Below are 20,452 nucleotides of genomic sequence, written 5' to 3'. Positions count from 1 at the left end.
GAGGCACCAGTGGGGTTACCGGTCCTGGACTGGCGCTTGGGGCACAGCTTCTGCTCCCAGCTCCACTCCCAGCTTTGCTGGGTGAACCTAGGCACAGGGACTGCTGGTGAAGGCTCCCAGCTGGCCTCCTTCCTACCAGCAATGGGTACTGCCATCAGCTTTTTTTGCCTGAACCAAAGGAAAAAATATCCAGCTGCAGATTAGGAGAACATTGCTCACTGTCATGGAGCAGCTGGATGTAAGCAAGGAGAAGGTGGTCCATGCAGTGCACTCCTATTTGCACGTTTAGGATGTAGCCGGCAGTGGTATGACCACGCAAGCAATGAGGCACAGCAGCTAGTTGTGCAGCTCTTCCAACGTTATCGATGCCCAGGAAGGGTCCACAAGGGAAACTGCACTGGCAATGAGCAGGGGCAAAATGAATGTCATTTTTCTCATGGAAACGGCACTGCAGATAGACATTCAACAGCGCATTTGGCGATCACACCCTCTCCAGGGCAGGCACATGAAGAGCCCAGGGAGAGTTCAGCCGGCTTTTCGAAGACGTGAGGTTTCCAAGTGCAAAGCACTCACTGCAGATGCAGGGCTGGGAAAGCGACTCAGCTCCTACATGCCCTCAGCCCATCACGTGTGCAACCGGCCCTGGACACACATGCACAATGTGGCTTTAGCCAAACAAAAGAGCACTTGTGTGCTCACTGTTCGCCCCCATGCTCATGTCTGCTTCTGTCAGAAAGGATTTTGGTGAAAAAGAAGGCATTTCCATAGCATTTCATTTTCTCCCATTGCCCTCCTTTTCTGAGCTTTGCTCTTCACTCCTGAATGACTGAGACCCTTCACAGCCAGAGGTTGTTAAGTGGTCTTTCATGAGCAATTTTTAGGGTCATGTGCACTTGTTTCCCTCATGCCCAGATCAGGAAGCACGACTGACAATTATTTTGTGGTAGGGTAGGGAAGGGTGAAGCAATGACGTGTGGAGGAAGGGGAACCAGCTCCCTTGCCCTCTTTCACCTGCCCTGAGCACAAGCCATGGTGGGCAGCAGGTCTTCTGGGTGTAACACAGCCCCACAGCCCCTCTGCTGCTCCAGGGCCCTATGGACACAGCTGGTAAGTAGATTACAAGATTTACTGGCCCATGCTGCAGCACATGGAGTCACCGAGTGGGAGAGAGGCCACAAGCCTGACACTGAAAATGCCTGAAATGGGCTTAGGCATGAGGCAGTGTGTGCGAGGGGGCAGCCAAGAGCATGCCCGCCACGGCAGGGAGCAAGGCGTCCTGCCTGCTTTTCACGTGGCCAGCCCCATCCGGGTCGTAGGACAACCCCAGAAAAATAAGGGAAGAGACAAAAAAGAGAAGAAAAATGGACTTGAAAATGAAAGATTTGCCCTTTCTGTTCCCCTTCACACAATGAAGTAGCAAAAATGCACAGAGAAGGGAAAAAGCCAAAATCAAAAACAGCAGCAGCAGCAAAAGAGAAAATTTCTTAAGTAACAAATATCTGTTTCAAAATCAAGTTGAAATCCTCAGAGGAAGATTCCAGGGGACACAATCATTTTTTTCTTCTGCTGTATAGATCTCTATAACAAACTGGATACCCACTTGGGTGTTGCATAAGATATCAATTTAGGAACATTTATTTTGAATAGAAGAATAGCAAAAGAGCTATGCTGGCTAACTGCAGCCCCTGAGAGATGCAGTCTCCCCTTTCCCTCTTCTCCCACTAGAAACAAATGAGCATTTTAGGAGAAAACAGTAAAATTTCAACTCTCATTTTCCTATTTGAGATCTCCAAGATGCTCAGCACTGTGTTCTTACCCTGCAACTATCTTCTAGTCTCAGGTGATCTAACTGGAAAGTCTAGCACCTGGCTCTCATCAGCCTGCAGCAGCCCCTTGCGAAACACTTAATCATCACTTTCACTTCAGCTGCCCCCCTCTCCCCAGCCCTGATTTCTCCTGCCAGCTTTTCACTCCAGGCCACAGAGCCCAGCGCTGCTTACTGGCTCTTGGCCTGAACTCAGAAGCGAGTCAGCTTCCCTAGCGCCTGCAGGAGACACCGCTCCCAACCCACAGGGGGAAACAAACTTTTCCACCAAACTCTCCCATCTGATTGGTAACGCATAGGCTTAATTCCACCATTTCACTGTTTATCTGTAGATCTGGAGCATTTTGCAGAAGGTAAAGACATCCCTCTCCCCTTTTTGCAGATGTGGAAGCTGAAGCACGTAAGTTGCTGGAGCAGCCCAGAGTGTCGGGTCCCCAGACTAGGGTCCGGGCACGTTGGCTCTCTGACCCCCGCGGTAGTCTGTTCATAGGTTTCATGATTTCTCCGTGTACCACCTGGCCCCAGGAGGTGGGTTTTGGGGTTCAAGCTCTGTTGCCTGGACCGCAGCGTGAGACAGCTGGTGCGCACGCCCCGGGGCTCAGGCCGAGGATGCTCACGCAGCCAGCGGCCGTGCGGCTGCCCCGCGCCAGCCGAGCAGCAGCCACGAAACGCCTTTGCCTTGGGTAGCAGGGGAGAACGTCGGACTGCGGGATGCCCACGGGAGACGGGGGAAGCCGCGCGGACCGCGTCAGTGGAGGGGGCGGCCGGGGGCCCCGAGGTCCCTCCGCGGGCGGTGGGGCGCGGTGGGGCGCGCAGGGACGCGGCATCGGCGGCGCCGCCGCGGGGGCTGCGCCGGGGGCGCGGAGCGGGGCCAAACTTCAGCGGCGGGGCGAGGCGAGGCGAGGCGAGGCAGGGCAGCGATCCGAGCCGCTCCGCCCCGGAACCGGGCGGCTCCGGCGGGCGGGCAGACAGACAGAGCCCGGCGAGCTCGGCGGCTCCGGCGGCGCAGGGTGCCCGCTGCCCCCGCAGGCAGGCAGCCGCGGTAAGGCCGCGCCGCGCCGCGGAGGGGGCGGCCGGGGGTCGGGGGGCCGCGCCTGGCCGGAGCCCCCGCGCCGAGCGGCGCTGCGACGGGGGGCAGCCCGCGGGGGCGGCCCCGGCGCCACCCTGCCGGGACCGGCCGGAGGAGCCGCGGATGGAGCCGCCGCGGGAAATGCCGCCGCGGGGAGCGGCGCCCGGCTGAGCGGGTTTCCCCGAGATGCTGCCCGGGCGGTGCTGCGAGGAGCCGCTGCCTGAGCGGCTGGGTCGCAGGTGCGGCGATACTGTGTAGCGGCGGGTGCGGCCCGGCTTGCAGGAGTGACAGTACGCTGTATAGGTGGGACGTGGTCCGGCTTGCAGGTGTGACAATACGCTGTATAGGTGCAACATGGTCCGACTTGCAGGTGTGACAATATGCTGTACGGGTGGGATGTGGTCTGGATTGCAGGAGTGACAATATGCTGTACAGGTGGCATGTGGTCCGGCTTGCAGGTGTGACAATATGCTGTACGGGTGGGATGTGGTCTGGATTGCAGGAGTGACAATATGCTGTACAGGTGGCATGTGGTCCGGCTTGCAGGTGTGACAATATGCTGTACGGGTGGGATGTGGTCTGGATTGCAGGAGTGACAATATGCTGTACAGGTGGCATGTGGTCCGGCTTGCAGGTGTGACAATATGCTGTATAGGTGCAACATGGTCCGACTTGCAGGAGTGACAATATGCTGTACAGGTGGGATGTGGTCTGGATTGCAGGAGTGACAATACGCTGTACAGGTGGGACATGATTCAGACAATATGCTCTATAGGTGGGACATGGTCTGGACTGCAGGTGTGATGATAGGATGTATAGGTGGGATGTGGTGTATAAAGGTGATGATCTGATGTGTAGGTGGGATATGGTCCTTTCGTGAGTGGGTGTGACAGCGTGGCATGTAGCCTACAGCAGCTGTGTCTGGTCCTGGGGCTGGACCAATTTTAGACTTCTGTTTTGAAAGATTGTCTTGTCCAGTGGCTTTCAGTTAAGGTCTGCAAAATCCTGCCCAGGTTTTCTGGCATACTTCTGTGACTCCTCATCTCCCTTTTACCCAATAGCTCTGCAATGCTGAAGTGGCATCTTGCAACACCGGCAACATGAGCCGAGTTCCAAAGCTTGGGGGAGATGGAGGAGTGCTCGGATACACTGATCTTGGTAGAAACACCCCAAAATGGTGTTCATAGTCCTCCTTCCCAGTACCAGATCAGCACTGTGAACTGTATCTGCCTTTCCTCAGATTCCTCAGGCTGAGGAACTTCTCCAAATAAATGCATTACTGGCTGTGAAACACATCGGACTCCCCGGTACTCCTCACAGAAACTTCTGGCCTAAGTTGGTTAAAAAGAAAAGTTGGAGTCAGCAGAGTTACAGTCTAGCTGAAATTAGTCTACTGAACTTGCTCACGGTTTCGGCTGTCTGGCCAGTAATCTCATTTCTCTTCGATCTGCTTAAGCTTGTTTTTCCCCTACATAAAGGAAAGGCAGCTGCCGAAACTTGAGGGAGGAGGAGAGCAAGAAGGGGTGTAGGAAGCTCTGATCGTATGCGATTTTTTTCCTTTTGGTCTTGTTGTAAGTTAATAATGCCATTCTAGGCTGTCCAAGAATTTTGCTTCAAAAATGCAAGCAGCGCACAAAATCGCGTTGTAAAAGCTCATATGAATGTGGGACAGGAAGGGACGTCGCAGGCCAGCGAATCCAGGCACTGTATGATATTATGCCTCATTGCACACCATTGTAACTCGCTTGCTCCCAGTCTCCTGCGAAGGGGAAGTTTTACAGCCTCACTGAACTGATAATTATAAAACTTGTACCAATATACAGCTTTCTCTCACTTTATACTTACAGAATGACTGTTTAGTTCTCCCAGTCTGGTGTTTTTGCTCTTATCTGCATAGAAATAGTAGTTATGTTCTCTTCACTGCGCAATGCGAAGCAAGCTAAAACTTGCAGCCTGCTTTTGCAAGTAGGCGCCGGCTCCGGCTCCAGCCGCTGCGCTGGCAGCGCTGCTCTGCGCTTGCTGCGCTCCACGTTCCTCGTGGCCGAGCAGAGCTGCAAGCGTTGGAGGCCGGCCCGGTGCCTTGGACAGAGACACTCATGCTCTGACACCTCACCTAGACATAAATGCCTTGCCTGGTCAGTGTGGCAGTTCACCTCCCTCGCAGCCTCCTGGCATCAGTGTAGGTAACCGGGCTTTTCCTCTTCTCCGCGAAGCTCGGTGCCCCCAGAGCTCGGGCTGTTCACCTCCGAGTGTCGGAGGTTCGTTTTCTGCTGTCACATCTGATCTTACTCCACCCCTCATACTAATCCTATTTTTATAGCATATCCCCCTGCTCTGTGCTGATGAGATCTTCTCCCAGCTCGCTGTTACTAGCACACTTCTTCCTGTGAAAGTGTCAGATAGACAGAGGTTAAGTAGGATGGGGTCTCACTGACTTTCAGCAGTGGCCAAACTCAGACTTACCCCTTCCATGGGGCCTTTTAGACTAGTATCCAATTCATTATAAATTTTCATCTTCTGTAGCCTAACTCCCCATTTCATTGTGAGTTGTGTATCAGGTAGCTTCATTTCTAATGCTTTAGTCAAACCCCTAAAGCTGAGCTCTCCCCCCTTTCTCGCGTGCCAGACGTGCCTGCTCAGTTTCCCAGAGTGACAGGGTAGAAAATTGTTCTTATCAAAGCAAACTATGTTGCGTTTTGTCCCTCTTTCCCCCACATTTGCTTCCATTTCTTCAATTATTTTTTTCTGCAATGATTATTCTATTGATGAGGGATTTTTTTAATCTCAGCATTGTACCGTAACCAGCCATGAGTAGATGGTAGTAATTCGGCAGTAGAGAGCAACACAATGGAATAGATTAGGCAGTGAACAGTGTTTATAGACCTTAAACATTCAGGGGAACTTCAGACAAATTCAATGCTAATTTCTGCTCTCAGACTTAACTCCCAGTTTAATATCCTTGCTCTTAATACTTGCAACAAGGTCTATCAATAATGACTCAGAGGAATTACTACCCACTGAATCAACAGAGTCAATTCATAGGATCGCACAGTGGCACTAAACAAATCCACCTCTGCCTGGTACAAAATACTGCAGTTGGTACATGCAAACAAACCATCACAAGCAGTTATCCCCTGATCCGTTTATTAAACATGTACATTGGTTTTTATCTGACAAGGTGAAAATAAGCTAAATATTTTGCACAAACTAGCTCTAGCTTTGCAGTCTGATATATCCCTCATGCTCGGTGCAGGAGGGAGGCCCTCCTGATAACGCTCGGAGCAACGGAGCTGGAATGACTAGGCAGTTCTGACCGAGAATATTATCTTTTTGGTATTATCCACCAAACTCAGGATTATTTCAGTGTTTCTCAGCGTTGCATGTGTAACAGTTTATCATATGGATGCTCGTTAAGTGTTGTGCTGCTGAGGCTGCCTTCACCTCCAAGTCCCTAGAAAAAGTATTGAAAGAGCAAAGTACTGCAACAGAACAGGAAAACAATTCTGTATTTAATTATACAGAAAGCTCTCGGGTTCCATGCTGTGATGAAGATCCATCCAAGATGCTAAGATCAAATGAAGAAAAGTAAAAAAGTTACGTCAATTCTTGAACCTTGGCTTTGCCCTCTTAATAGATGGCGGCATCTTGCTAGTGGTTCTGGTATGAGTTTAGGCGTGGGGTTTATCACGGCGTTCCAGTTCCTCCAGATTTGGAGGTGCGCTGTAGGAATATAAATGAAGAACAACACAGGAATATTTCAAAAAAAAAAAAAAAAAAAGAAAAAGAAAGAAAGGGGGTGGGGGTTGCTACATTTGTGTGGCTTCTCAATGCAGCTAAGGATTCTGGTCAAAGCCATGTGCCGCCTGGTTCTTTTTTCCTAGGGAAAAATAACTAGTGAGCAGCAGACAAGCCTTATAATTGCTACCAGATGTTGTCAGTGGTAGACAAGGAGCCAATTTTATGGGATTGAATGTAGATACAAATAGGAAGAGGGTGTGTGGAATTTATGAGCCACTGAGTCATAGCACATGATGTACAGGAGTTGCTGCAGTTAAAAGTAATTGCTTGTCTAACCTGGCAGGTGAACATTTGTTGCAATTTCGTCAACACAGCCTTTCACATCTGCAGAAAGCTCAGAGAAAGGCCTGTGTTTAGCAGGACACAGATTTTTCTATTTGATGTAACTAATCGGTTTTGTGCACAGATTCAGCTGTTTCTAGCGGTTTGATACCTGAGTTGACATTTTAAAGTGTGGAAGAGGCTGAAGCCACAGGTCAGTGGAAATCTTAAGCAAGGAACAGTGTTTGCAAAAGCTGCTGTAACATTTCATGGTATACTTCAAGGCACTCTGGGAAACCTGCTGATTTGACAAAGGAGACCTGGCAAAGCCAAAAGGAGAACCAGTGGATGAAACCCTGTCCCAGGATTGGAGTCATTCAGTCCATTGCAAAATGTTTTCATTGCCCTAAACATAACAGCTTCCTCTGGAAAGAACATTATCCCAGTACTGTCCATTTTTAAAAAAAGGCAAATGAAGAACTGCCAAATTTTGGAACTGGTAGGGCCTGTGCAATATTCAGCTTGGTATGGTTATAGAAGATGTCACCAAGAGGTGCTATGTTGCATTGACTTCCCGTTTGTTTTTCTTTTGGCATGACCATTATTTTGCTTTGGCTAAAGCGTATATGGTATTAATCTGGAGGAGAGCTTAAGGGCAGAAAAAGCATTTGCTCTTTGCTGTGCAGCTCCATTAGAGTATTTTGTTCAAGCGTCCTTGGCCAGCTCTTTGTGCTGGCAGGACAGTCCTAAAAGGGATGTACGGGAAATGCCAGTCAATAGGTTGAGTAGCTGCTTACAGGATACCTGCAGGTTCAGTGGCACCAACTTCTCCAAAAAGCCTGCTGTTGCTCTGCCGTTCCTGAGCCAATGCCTAACGCTGAAGTCGGGGCAGGACACTGCTGATGCAGCAGGCACAGCAGGCCGGAGGTTTGGTGCCTCCAGCCACCTCGGGACTTCATCTGTCTCCGTGTTTCAAGCTGGGAGAGCTGAGGCGTGTTTTAACAAGCAAGGACAGCAGAGCAATCTGGAGTGAAGTGAGATCACTCCAGGAAAGTGTGGGAAAGGAGGCACCCTGCAACCATAAAAAGCTCTGAACTTATTTCTAATTTAAAATGGAAAATATTTACGATTCTGCCCTTGCGTAGGTCAGACGAAGTGGGGGGAGAAGAGCCTCTCCTCCGGCCTCATGCAGCCAGCGTTAGGACCGAGGATGTTACGGTCCCGGGGTTCGGAGAGCAGCAGGGTCTGCCCTGTTCCCGGCCCCTCGCAAGGTGCCTCTTCCCACGGAGCAGCGAGGAGGCAGGGCAGCACCCTCGCTGCTGTCCAGCGCAATGAATGAAGGGGGTTTTTCTAGCTTCAAAGAGCAGATCTGTTTGTCTTGATGGAACTGGGGAGTAACTTTGTTACACTCCCCTGTCTGTCAGTTAAATTGCATTATTTTTAATAAGGCATCTATCTCTGTGCTGCTTATGTTGTGCTGGTTTCCCATATCTGGGAACTGGCTACTGCTCATCCATCCTGCCTGGCGTGCTTTTCTGTTGAGTCATTGCATAGCCTTCCCCCCAAAAGTGAGCTAAATATTAGTGTTATTTTGTGGCAGACCCCTCCCAGGTGGAAATATGAACTTCTATAGTATAAGGTAGCCATTTTTTGTGAATAGTGTTGGGTGGTTCCCCCCAGCCCATAGCCCAACAGGAAACCAAGCTGTGGCAGATCAGGCCTCTTTCCACCAAGAGGTTTCCAGCAAGATATTTCTCATGAGATCACGACACGTCCAAATCCAGGCTCAACTTCTTATACTTTGTCCCAGATCATGTCTTTACTGATATGAACTCTCCCTTCCTCACTTTTCGGTGCTTCCCTGCGAGGTGGCCTGCCCGTTGCGGCCGCCTTTCAGCGTTGCTGCCCAGCGTGGAGCTCACCCCTGCCTTGGGGTGCATCGGATGTCCCCATCCCCGTTGCTGGGTCCGGCGCTGAGGTTTTGCCCCCTTTGCCGAGCACAGCTGCGAACCCTGGGCCGCTGCCTCCCGGCGGGTTGTTGGCATGAGTAATCCCCCCTCCCGTCCCGGGGAACTTCCACAATCTCCTCCTTTGTGCATTTCTAGCTCAGAAACGGCTGATTCATTCCCTGAAGCAGATTAATTACTTCTGCTATTTACAAAAAAAAGAAGTCCTTTAGAGTTGGTCGGCTTAACTTTCAGCTGCATGTGCAATGTCGTAAAATAAATGTGCTTCTGGCTGGAGCAAAAAAGTTTGCAGGGAGGAAAAAAATATGGGCTGCAGTCTTTACCCAGCGCTTCAGCAGTGGGCTCTACAGTTCATGAAGCGTTCCTTACCTCGTCGTGACTTACATGACGAAGGTTGCGGACTTGAACTTTCCATGAAGGCGAACTGGGAGACAAATGCTTTTGTTCCCTGATATTTGTTGTAACTCTCTTCCTTTTGCTTTACATCATGACGATGCAGCGCTCAGTAGCTTGCACATGAAACCTGGCTGAATTGCTCCATTTCTTCTTCTGAAGGCTGTTTTCCAGCCTGCTTGGCTCCGTTCATTTGTTTGTGCACAAATGGACTGTGGTTCCAAATTTCAGAACAAGCTGTCCAATATTCATGAGTTATTTTGTATTTATCCAGTCCTGAGGCTTCTTTTCTAAGCCTAGGGATAAATTCTGGTTTCTGTTATTTCCATTACTGGAGCTGCATTGAATATACAACTGTAACCAAGCCCTAAATGTGGCCTCTGCTTAGCTATAAGAAAGCCAGAGGGGAAGGACTATCACAAAGGTAAATTGTTTTACAAGCTGGCAATTCCCAAACCACTGTTCTGATAGTTCCCGCAAGCTAGTGTTGGAGCAAGCCGTAAGTGTAGACAGGAGTCACTTATAAAATGTTACCCTAATGTTAGTTGTGTTTTTATGTTGGGTGAGCTCAGTGATCTTTCTGTTGAAGATGGGTGAGAGTTACGTGCTCAGCTGATGTAAAGCAGAGCAGCTCTCTGGGCTTCACCGGAGCTATGCAAATTCATTGCAGCTTAGGATATGACTGAACAACCAATTTCTTTGCAAAGAAAAAAAAAATAGTGTCAACTACTTGTTGATTTAAATTATTGCATAGGAAGTACTAGGGGAGCTCGAAGAGTTTTAATTTACATACAGGGTATCTTATTAATAACGATCTTTAGCAAGTCCATTTTCCCTCCAACATGAGAATCTCATCATAAACCCTCAGATGGTTGGACCATTTTAAAACCCCATCACACTGGTTACAAGACTGTAGGTTAAAACTGCAAAGAAAATTTCCAGGAGTGACAGTCTTGTGTCCTCTCAAAACAACTGCTACGAGTATTGTAGCAAAGTGAAGGGTTAAGCTAGTCAGTATGCTAGAATTACTGCATTTTAAACTAAAGTGTCTTCAAACCTTTTCACACAGCAATAGAGAAAATAATCTGAAAGGAATTTTGGAGCGGATTAGTTTTGCAGTAACACTAAGCCAGGCACCTACTCTGTACAAGAATTTAGTTTAAACAGCTCAAATGCATAACTTTTGAATTAGCAACTGAGCATGTCCTCTGGTCCCTCTTAGTAATGTCCATGTACAAACAAGCTCCCAGTAAAGCATGTGGCAGAGAGAAAGGTCTGATCTCCCTAGTGTGTGCGTAGCCCAGCATCGCCTTTGCCTGTGTCGTTAGGAATTGTGGCTACGATCAACCTTATCTGAGCAGAGCCGCTCAGCATGTTTGCTGTGGGCCATTCGCTAGGTAAAATACTGGCCACGGTGACTCATCAGCTGCTGAAATGGAAAAGCAAATCTCGTAGGAGGGAGTCGCGTCTGCAGCCCACTTGATCCTGGAAAAAATGCTGCTGCCATGAGCACCAGTTGGGTACTCTGGTGTCTCCGTAGCCGTCTTCAGTGGAGGTGTCCTCAACTGCTGATGTGAATCTGAGTAGTTCTTTGGCTTAGCAGCGTGTGCAGCCCCTTCCTCTGCAGAGCTCTTGCTTTACAGTGGTTTTTGGGGAGGAGCAGTTGCCTGCTGAAGGCGCACATCCCTGCGCGAGCATGGAGTGCCTGCGTGTGCAGGAGGAACAGGGCTAAAGCCTTTGCATGACCTGTCTGCGTATTTCCCCGCAGGGCAGGGCTCGAAAGGTCTGTGCTCCTGCCAACTATTCCCCAAAATGGGAACCCCCAGAGGGGGAACAGGGACGGGCCGTGGTGAGGGGAGTAAGAGACTGAAGCTGTGAGGAACCAACGTGTGTGTCTACTGGGCTGCCGCAAATGCCAGTTCGGCATGTTTTCCCCAAGCCGGAGAAAGACCACCTAAAGCCCTTTGAGCAAAGAGCACTGCAAGCGTGAAGTGAAACCCCAGCACTGGGGAAATGTGTCCGCAATGCGGAGTCGCTCTTTATACTTATGATTACACAGCTGCGTTGTCTTTCGCCTGCTGCAGAAATGCAGCTGTGTGCGGGGAGGGAGCAAACAGCCTGCAGGGAGAAAACACGCAGTCTTCCACCTCGGGCAACTGAGCCTGGCCCTGGATCGGTCCATCATGGCCTCGGCCGCCGCCTCTGTGCAATGCCGGGCTGCTCGCTGGAGCCGGGGACGCTGCTGCAGCGCGTGGGCACTACGACCCGTGTCTGAGCACAATGCGTGCTGGGGGAAATGAAGCCCCGCGAAAAATCAGATCTGAAGCACCCCAATTGGAGGCCACTTTTTTTCTTCTCTCAGCTTCACTTTTGCAACTGTTAAACAGGCATAACATCACCATCTCAGTTGTGGAAGGTGTCGTGAAAGCTGGTTAATTCATCTGTAAGTCAGTGGAGAAGAGCACCTGGAAAACCTTGCGAGCAAATAATCTTGTCTTCCAGGCAGTCCATAAGGGCCATGAAAGGGGTGGGAACCCAGGCATGGAGCTGTGCAAATACAGGAATATTCCTGCCACCTGTGCACTGAATGCAACAGGGTTACTGTGGAAAACTGTGCTGGGCGAAGTGGAGGCCGTATCACCGTGCATACGGGCACAGGACTAGCATTCAAGCTGTCCAGGCAGCCTTAATCTCAGCACTTCCTAAGTGGTTCCCCTGCAACCTTAACATGGGTGTGTTATATGTGTATGCAGAATAAATAAACTGAATAAATGTCAGCCTCTTTATTAGCCTCTGATAGCCAGTGTGAGCACTCATGTGTTTTAGAAACTGAGGAATGGGTCTGTACCCTTTGCTCCAGGTAGAACTGCTGATGCAATTTGGATGTTCTGCAGAATATGTTTTGATCTTGTGTGCAAACAAAGCAGTTTCCCCACTGCTAATGGAGCATTCTCCCTGGCTGGAAGCACCTTCCCCAAAACAGGATGTTTTTTGTTGCAGCAGTTTCCCAACAGAAGAGCTGTAGAGCAGGTGTGCTAGATGTGTAATGCAGATCTATCCGATTAAATACGAAACAGGTCCAGGAAGTATGCATGTGCGGTACTAGCACAGTCCTTTGTTTTCTCTATCTATCTGTAGTATCCATCAGATAAAGACTACTTCAGTGGGTTTTGGGTTTGGGGTTTTGTTTTTTTTTTTTCCTTATAGCATCCTCTAAAGTGAATGTACTTAGCACAAAAGCAGCCAGAGAGCTGGTTTGTGAAAAGTGGGCTGGAGGATTGTCCAAAACATACATAGATAAAATCTCTAGCTCCAAGGAGAGTAGAGAAATTTAGGAAGTGAATAGCCAGCTTTGCAGCTCCCTGTTTTGCTCCTGTGTCTTCCTGAGGGTGCTCAAATGTCACCACTTGCACAGGAAGGAGCAAACCAGCCGATTTCACTTTGTCCTTCGGCCCTATCATGCCTGGGAAGAGTCATTACTGTCAAACCCCATCTGCTTCCCTGGCAGCTATTCGGGAGTTTCCTGCCTTCCCTGCAGGACAGCATAACGCTGCAAAGGACAAAGCCCTTCCCTTCCTCGTGGGCAGCGGGGAGGTTGGGCTCTCTCCCTACGTCTTGTATCTCTTCACGCCGCTGAATGTGCTTTGCAATACTTGAACACTGGCTGTGCCTATGTGTAACAGTGGATGAGAAGCTCCAGCCAGGATCACCTATGGAGAGCACTGCCATCGCAGCAGACTCTGGCTGGCTTCTCTCTCTGCCAGCCAGAAATGAGCCGGGCATCTGCTTTCTAGAATCCTTGAGACTTGACTTACAAGAAAAACCATGGGCACAGGAGCTGATTTGTCTTGTAAACACAGAGCAGCAAGAGGGTACTGATTGCTATAATTAAGAATAATCTAATTCTTAAAGGCAAATCAGGCGTATTTATTTCTATTTAATTGGATTCCTGCATTTCATGGACCCATTGTGTACCCAGACAAGCTACTGCAGAGATGGCAGAGTGATGCTGGATCTTGAGATTCTTGGGATTTCTTGTTTTTTTAAAGTAGGATTAAACTCTCAGTTCTTGATTTAATCCATCCAATTTTAATGTAGTTACTGTTCAGAGGGTCACAGAATCATCTGCTAGAAAATTGGGGTAACCCGGATGCTAATTTGCTGGGGGAAAACCATTCGCCCTCTCTGTGCAGCTCAAAAGCAATGTCTCTGGTGACCCTCACTGGTGGAGAGATGGATCCATGAAAGGATCCTCATTGTGATTTGAGGTGTTTCAGTGCAAATCTTTGCTCTCCAGGACAGCACTCAGCTCTTACCTGGACAAGTCTCCAGACTGCCACACCACAGTCCAGTCTATCTCCATTGGGCTGCGATCCTTCCAGGCATGTGCTCACGGAGAGGAAACACAGGCTCCCCTCAGTTCCTAGGCTGTGCCCCAAGCAGTCAGAGACACGTCCATAGTCTTGTGCTCTTTCTGGTCACGCCACGCAAAGCGAACACCTTTGGTAGGAGGAAAGTCCAGCTGTGTTTCCACCCCGGTGCTGAGGGCAGCCAGAAGGGATGTGGTTCAGATCCTCAGGTATGTGAATGGTCTCTCCTCACCGTGGTTAGAGAGAGTCGCGTCTCCCGAACGTGGCCAGGGGCAGAGGTCTGCAGGGAGGAGCAGGATGCTCTAGCACAGCTGGACGCAGCAGCGTCACTCGGTCCCCACGCTGAGCCCGCCCCGAGAGCAGCGTTTGCTCGCAGGGGCACAGCCTGGCATCCCACCGCGCTTGGTGACGTGACGCCGAGCACTGCTTGCCAGGACGCCCAGCTGCACTGGCGGGGCTGGAAACACCTGGAAGCAGCACAGCTGATCCATGAGCTGCAAGTGGGAAGCAGGCTCCAAGCCCAGCTGCTGCCCGTTGCCACTTCTGTTCATGTGCTTGGGGGCCTGCGAGGGGAAGCTGCAGCCCTGGAGCTGTATTTCAGCTTTTTAGCATATTTTTTCTGTTTCTGGTTATTTTTTTATGTGGCAGCAGAGGCAGCCTTTGTATGAACACCAACGTTTCTGGCATCTCTCACAGATTCAGGGTTCAAATGAGATGTGATGGGAGCTGATAGCCCTTTAAATCTCCCTCTGTGATTGAGAGGACTGGAATTTGCAGCATCAACAATCCTTTCTTTGCAGGAATTCTTTTACTTCACTTTTTTTTTTCCTCCCAAACCTACTGTGAGCCTCGTTCTGCTTCCCAGAATATTAGTCGCTAATCTGATTCTTGGGACCTGTGGATTACGCTTCATGAGTGCACGTAACAGAGTGAAATTCATTTGCTGGTGTAAAATCCATCATGAATTAAGGTTTATCTTGGATCGTATGAGCAGACACTCAGGCGGCTTCCGAGGACAGGATGGAGAACGGCGCAGAGTCATTTCCTCGAGCTCCGCGTTGCTAATGTAAAGCTTGGTATAAAAGTGCACGGGCAAATCCTTCTCGTAAATGCTGGCTGATTCAGACTGAAGGGCAAACCGGTGAATGTGTTTGTAACACGGCCGGCATCGGGGAGCTGTGCTCACATGCACGAGTGGCGAGTTTCCCCGCTAAGGCAGATGAGTTGTTACTGAGGGCTCCAACTTTTGGTCAGTGCAGCTCAATTCAGATCAGTTCAGAGGCCTCATGGGGTAAGAAGAAAGGTTGAAGTCCAGCCACTGTCACGAGCCGGGTAGGAGGCCTCTGCTAAAATGGGTGGCGTTGAAAGAAATAGTCCCCATTTAATAATAACTGGCTTTCGGTCAACACCTCCCAAGAGGACGGCTGGCTGCGCTCTCCAGCTGTGGTCCACGCACTTGTTTACGGGTGGAAACCTCCAGACAGGCACAGAGACGGTTTGTGTTAAGAGCTTCTGAGCTCTTCAGCACCTGCTTGCGGCGCCGCTGGGGAGGGGGATGCCCGGCCACGGGGCCCTGGCCTGCGCCCCCGGGCTTGTCCTGCCCCTCCGCTCCGGGCTGCCACGGCCGGGGGAGGCTTTCCCCACCATCTGCGGCGATCCTGGTCCTTTGGGCATCCGAAACGCCTCTCGGTCGAAAGCCGCGGTGCGGTCACATGCAGACGCGGCGCGGGAGCCTGCAGCCTTCCCCATCCCCAGTGGCCACCGCGCGGGCGGCCGGCCTCGGGGCCCGAGGGGTGGCGAAGGACACGCGGTGCCTTCCCTGGGGGCAACGGGAAAGGTGCTTGCGGGCACCTCTTGGAAGACCGTTGCTCACTGTTGCTACTGATGCTCCTATAGCATTAAACGCCGGCACTGTTGAGCCGTCTTGCACTGTGCAAACTGCACACGTGCGTTCGGGGGCTTGGACCGGGGGGAGGAAACGAGCCGGGCTGGGAAGTGGAAGCTTGCACTGCTCTCTGAAAGGGTTCCTCCTGCGCCGGCGGGGCGAGGGTAATTTGGCTTCAGCTCTGAGGTAGGAGTGCTTCCCTCTGCCTGTTTTCTCTGTCCTCTTGGCAGCACTGGTGTGGAAGTGTCTTTTTGTTTTGTTTTGGCTTTTTTCTTTTTTCTTTTTTTTTAAGGCAATAAAAGCAGCTTTTTGGCTTTTGCAGTATCTGTTTGCGTGACAGTTTCCCACTGAGGAGGAACTGTGGATCTTAGAAAGTTACTACAGCGCTTCCCATGTTGCTGGGTGACGGACAATTTCTGCTCTTCCCGTGACCGCCAAGTCATCCTTAAAAAAGTTGCACCCTGAAATGCCGAACGGCATAAAGCTGTTACCGGCGGGTGACCGGAGGTGCCACCTCCGTGGGCGCTGCAGGGCAGAGTGGCAGGTTGCTCCAGACCCGTGTTGCACCCTGAGGATTGGGTGGGGGGGATGTCTGGGCAGTTTGGCTGACTGGACTGAGACGGAGAAAGAAGATTCACACATTCCTTCCTGCCGTTTTTCCTGGGGCAGCGATCACCATTTCCAATGGTCTGACTGCAGCATCGATTTGATTTAAACCTAGCTTACTGGCTTAAAGTAAATTGGTTATTGACTGTCCTCAGACAGTGTTACTGTTGTAGCTAAGTGTGTTTCTCAAATCCATTTAAAGTTAAGCTCGTGCAACCTTTAAATATAAATGAGGGCTTTACATGTTACTGAAGATCCTGACATGAGCATCCTTTAGTGTCTCCCTTTAGCTTGATCTGTGTATAGCTCCCATAGCAGCCCAATTTATTTACTAGTGTAAATAACAACATGTCCCTCTTCCTTTCTTTTTACAAGAATAAGCTATACTGCTATAATGCATATACATTTATACCCATATGGCCATGCTCCTAATTTTATTCCATTTTATTTTTAATGAACTGAGGTCCTTTTCCAGAAGTTTGCCAGCAGAGGAAGCTGTTACCAGGGGTTAGAGTGCTGGGCCGGGGTCTCGGCTGGCTCGGCTGCTGTCTCTTGGGCAAACGATGCTTTTGCCTGCGCGTCTCAATTCTGCCAGCACCCGTGGTCCCGCACCAAGGGGTCGGATTGGTTTCTAAAATCCTCTCCCTTCTCTCAGTGCGTGGGAGGATGATTTCGTTAATCTGTATGTATGCACGCTGTTCAGATGCTGTGCTGGAAAACACAATAGTACGAATGAAAGCAAGAGGAGAGGAAGAACAAACCCATCAGCCTTCTTGAAGTGTTTTTGGACAGCACAAAGCCAGGATGTTGTTCCTTTTTAGTGACTGAGTAGTCTGACATGTTGCAAAATACAAAGGCTCTGCGTATTCCCTGTGGCAGAGCGAAAACTGGAGCTATCCAGAAGCAAAACCTATCATTAGCACTCATCCAAGCAGAACAGCCTCCCGAATGCCATAAACAGGCACAGAAGGGAGGGAGGGACTGAGCAGCTAAAAAAGAGCTTTTCTTTGGGGCCGGCAGCCTGCAGTGACAGCCTTGTCGGGGGAAGCGGAGGGCCGCACAGCTAGGAAGGCAGCGCGCGGGCTCAGGGTCCACGCAGCTCGTCAGACCTCTCAAAGGGCTGTAGGGAGCTGCGGTCCCCCAGTGTCCCCAATCCTGCAGCACAGACACGGGGGACTATGGTCCCTCAAGATTCAGGGCCTGTCCCCACAAATCGAAACGGCTGTGCCCTGTAACTTATCTCCATTTTCCCTATACCCAATTATACTTAGCTGGTAAGAGATGCCCTTTCACATGTCTTCCCAGGTCCTTGCTGTGACCCATGCCATCCTAGAGGCATGCAATAATTTAGACTGAATGCTGTGCTGTACAGCACTGGTCTGCACAACTTCACAGGCTGGAGGAAGTAATGACATGCCCTGATTTGTCTCCCATGGATGTCATCTCTGTAGGAGCTGGCTTTTACTTGGAGGACAGTGAGGCACAGAAAACGGCAGGGAAGCACCTTGTGTTTGGAGAGAAAGGAAAAGGAAGGCTTGAAGAACTGGCTTGGATGGATGCAAGGAGCATCACAGCTTTGCAGGCCAAATGCTCCAGAAAGTTGGCAGCATGAACCACAATATTGCATGGGTGCAAGAGGACAAGCTTTTTTGATGACCTTATGTTTCCCAAGGAAACCTCTTTAAATTGGGCTGCTCCGCAGTATTTTTATGTTGATACTTCTTTAGGTCCAGCCTCCATCAGGCTTAGCCAACCTTGGGGGACAATAAGCAAGATCAGGAGAGGGTTGCATTCATCGCAGTGGATGTTGTGACCTAAGAGTGTCCCCACTGCAGGCCGTATGGATGCACCACCAGAATGTGTCCTGGAGCCCTAGATAACAGCAGTAGCATATACCCTGAAGCCCTGCAGCTTCGTCAGGGGGCAGGCCATGGGTGCTGCAAGCCTGGCTGGATGTAAAGCAAGATGTATGCGGCCTTTTAAGTCTAGTGCCAAGTCTTTTTTGTCAGGGTACTTCCCTTTTCTCAGCCAGCATAGTGCTAAATTGCCTCTCTGAGATAGCAAAATAATTGCATGCCATTTTAATCTCTGATATGTCTCACTCCGGTTAGACCATTTACCTGTTAATAAGCCGTTGTAGTCAGAGATAAAACAGAAAATTACTGGCCCTTTAAGGATGTGTCTGAGTGGATTTGCCGTACTGTGCTTCATGGATAATATGGGAAGATGCTGCATTCATAATATATCACTCATATCTGTGTTTGTAAACAGATTTATCACACCATCTGCAGAATTGTACCATGCTCTCCTCCATATTTATTTCCTTTTCATTTTTATAGTACTGCTCCCATTTATTTTATTCCCTTTTTACGATCAGATACATTAGCAATCTTTTTTCTTCCCCACAGAAAGAGTACACATCCCGTGGGAGAGAATATTTAATCAATCAAATTTGTTCAGCTTGGTGTGTAACCACAAGCCATCACTGTTTCGAGATGTACCTGTCTGGGTTTGTTTCCCTTTTCTTCACATCTGCACAGAGCAGGTGGGGAGGAAGGGATAATTTAGAAAAAATATGCTGGTAAACAGGATGCTGTATCATTATTTCCTGTCTCCTGCTGCACCGGTTTAGCTTAATTTTTAGAAATTGGCTGAACTTAAGAGCAATAATGCTATTGCAATCTCTATGACTTTCTGTAACTGATACAGTATACAACAGGGTATTTGCATAACTGAGGGAAAAAAGCCAAGCCACTATGTTATCAAGTTTGATAAGGAAGGTTTGGTCATATGCAAATAATCGTGATTTACTGGGTGTGAAAATAAGTTAGATTGAAAGAGAGCTTGCAGAGAGCAGCTCCTTGTGCAGCCCCTCTGCTGGGTGGCCCAAACCTTGGGCACGGCCACTCGTGTGCCGCCTGCGCCTTCCCCTGCCCGGGGCCATCTGTGCAGCCCTTCTCCTGGGGCTGGATCAGGAGGCTACAGCAGGGTTAAAACTGGCAGCCCAGGCTTGTTCAAAACCGGATTCTTGGCTTGGTGCACACTTTCACTTTGGGGAGAGCAAAGAGGCTCACTTAGGCCGGAGCAGAGAGGAGGGACAAGTCCTACCCTGTGAGTCAGGGCTGGGACGGGGCCAAGTGCCGGGGCTCGGCAAGCTGTGCACGTGCGTGGCTCCGTGCCCGTTCCCTGCCCAGGAGTACGAAACCCAGGACAGTCAATTCTCCATTATCACCACTAGCAGGAGGCCGAGAGGTCCGGGGTCTTTGGAGAAGGCAGGATGCTAAAGGGACATCCCCAAGCCTCTGCTGGCACCGGGTTGGCTCCGGACTATTTACCAGGCCTGGCTCAGCCTGATGGTCCCAGACTCGGGGACCGCTGTGCTGAGCCGCGCGGGGTCTGCTCCACGCCACCCGTGGGCGCTGGCTCCCATGCTGTCCCCCACAGCCCTGAGCTGGTCCTTGGGGCCCTGCCGCAGCCTCCGCGCTGTGCTGATGCCCCATCGCAGCCTCCATGGAGACCCAGCTCATCTGTAAGGGAGGAAGAAGACTCGTTTTTCTCCTTTCACACAAATGCCATGGGATAGGTAACAGACACGTTCCCTTCTGCTTCTCCCTCCTCGGGAGAGCTTCACCATGTCTCCCCGTGAAGCCCGTGCTGCCGTTCATGCCTCGAACCCGCAACACTAAACCCCGTTGCTGGGCTTGGCGCACCGTACGGGTCAGGATTTGACCGCAGCTTTTTCGGAGTGCCTGTCCAGCTCTCTGACTATAAATTTGCTAAGGCAAGAGTGGTGGGACGCTGCCACGACCCCAGGGCTGTGACTGTGGGGGCAGCACCCCTCACTGTACTGGGGAGGGAGGATTTCTTTTCTCCTTTGCTTCATGCCAAACCCAAATTCTTGGGCTTGAGTACAGAGGAGTGACTGAGGGAGTGACCAACTCCAACAAAACTTTTGCCAAGGGTGAGTAAGGGCTCTGGGTTTTCGACAGTTGTGACAAATCTTAGAAACTTTGGCCAGTACTTTGGTAGGATTTTTTTTTTCCCTATGGTCCTTTTCTTATTTTTAAGCTGTACAGTATGTCCTCAAATGCTATTTTCGCAACTTCACGTTTTTCCCATCTTGACCATCTATCTTTTTTTCAGTTAACAAAACAGTGCACAACTGGGCTCTTGGCCAAGAATTTCTTTCCTCTTTGAAGCAAAGGGAAATGCTGCAAAAGGTTTTCTCTACAGCTCTCTAAGAGTGTATGAGGATTTTCTGTGCTACATCCCTCTAAC

At 50.1% G+C, this 20,452-nt stretch overlaps 1 protein-coding gene across 8 annotated transcripts in view; it reads left to right on the top strand.

Moving 5' to 3' along the window:
- The first annotated feature begins 1,973 nt into the window (after positions 1–1,973).
- Positions 1,974–20,452, top strand: part of LOC112990649 (inverted formin 2) — a 45,597-nt gene continuing 27,118 nt past the window's right edge. For 2 of the 8 annotated variants that reach the window (XM_064512012.1, XM_064512011.1), the window contains exon 1: positions 2,124–2,225. In XM_064512012.1, the coding sequence (XP_064368082.1) occupies positions 2,208–2,225 (18 nt within the window). In that variant the 5' untranslated portion in view covers positions 2,124–2,207. Of the gene's footprint in view, positions 2,226–2,740; positions 2,868–2,980; positions 3,134–3,198; positions 3,221–20,452 lie in introns of those variants that run through there. The other 6 variants (XM_064512015.1, XM_026112523.2, XM_064512013.1 and 3 more) reach the window with 6 other exon arrangements.

Source organism: Dromaius novaehollandiae, chromosome 5 (genome assembly GCF_036370855.1).
Source record: "Dromaius novaehollandiae isolate bDroNov1 chromosome 5, bDroNov1.hap1, whole genome shotgun sequence".
NCBI classification, from domain to species: Eukaryota; Metazoa; Chordata; class Aves; order Casuariiformes; family Dromaiidae; genus Dromaius; species Dromaius novaehollandiae.
This window is presented reverse-complemented; position numbering and strand designations above follow the sequence as displayed.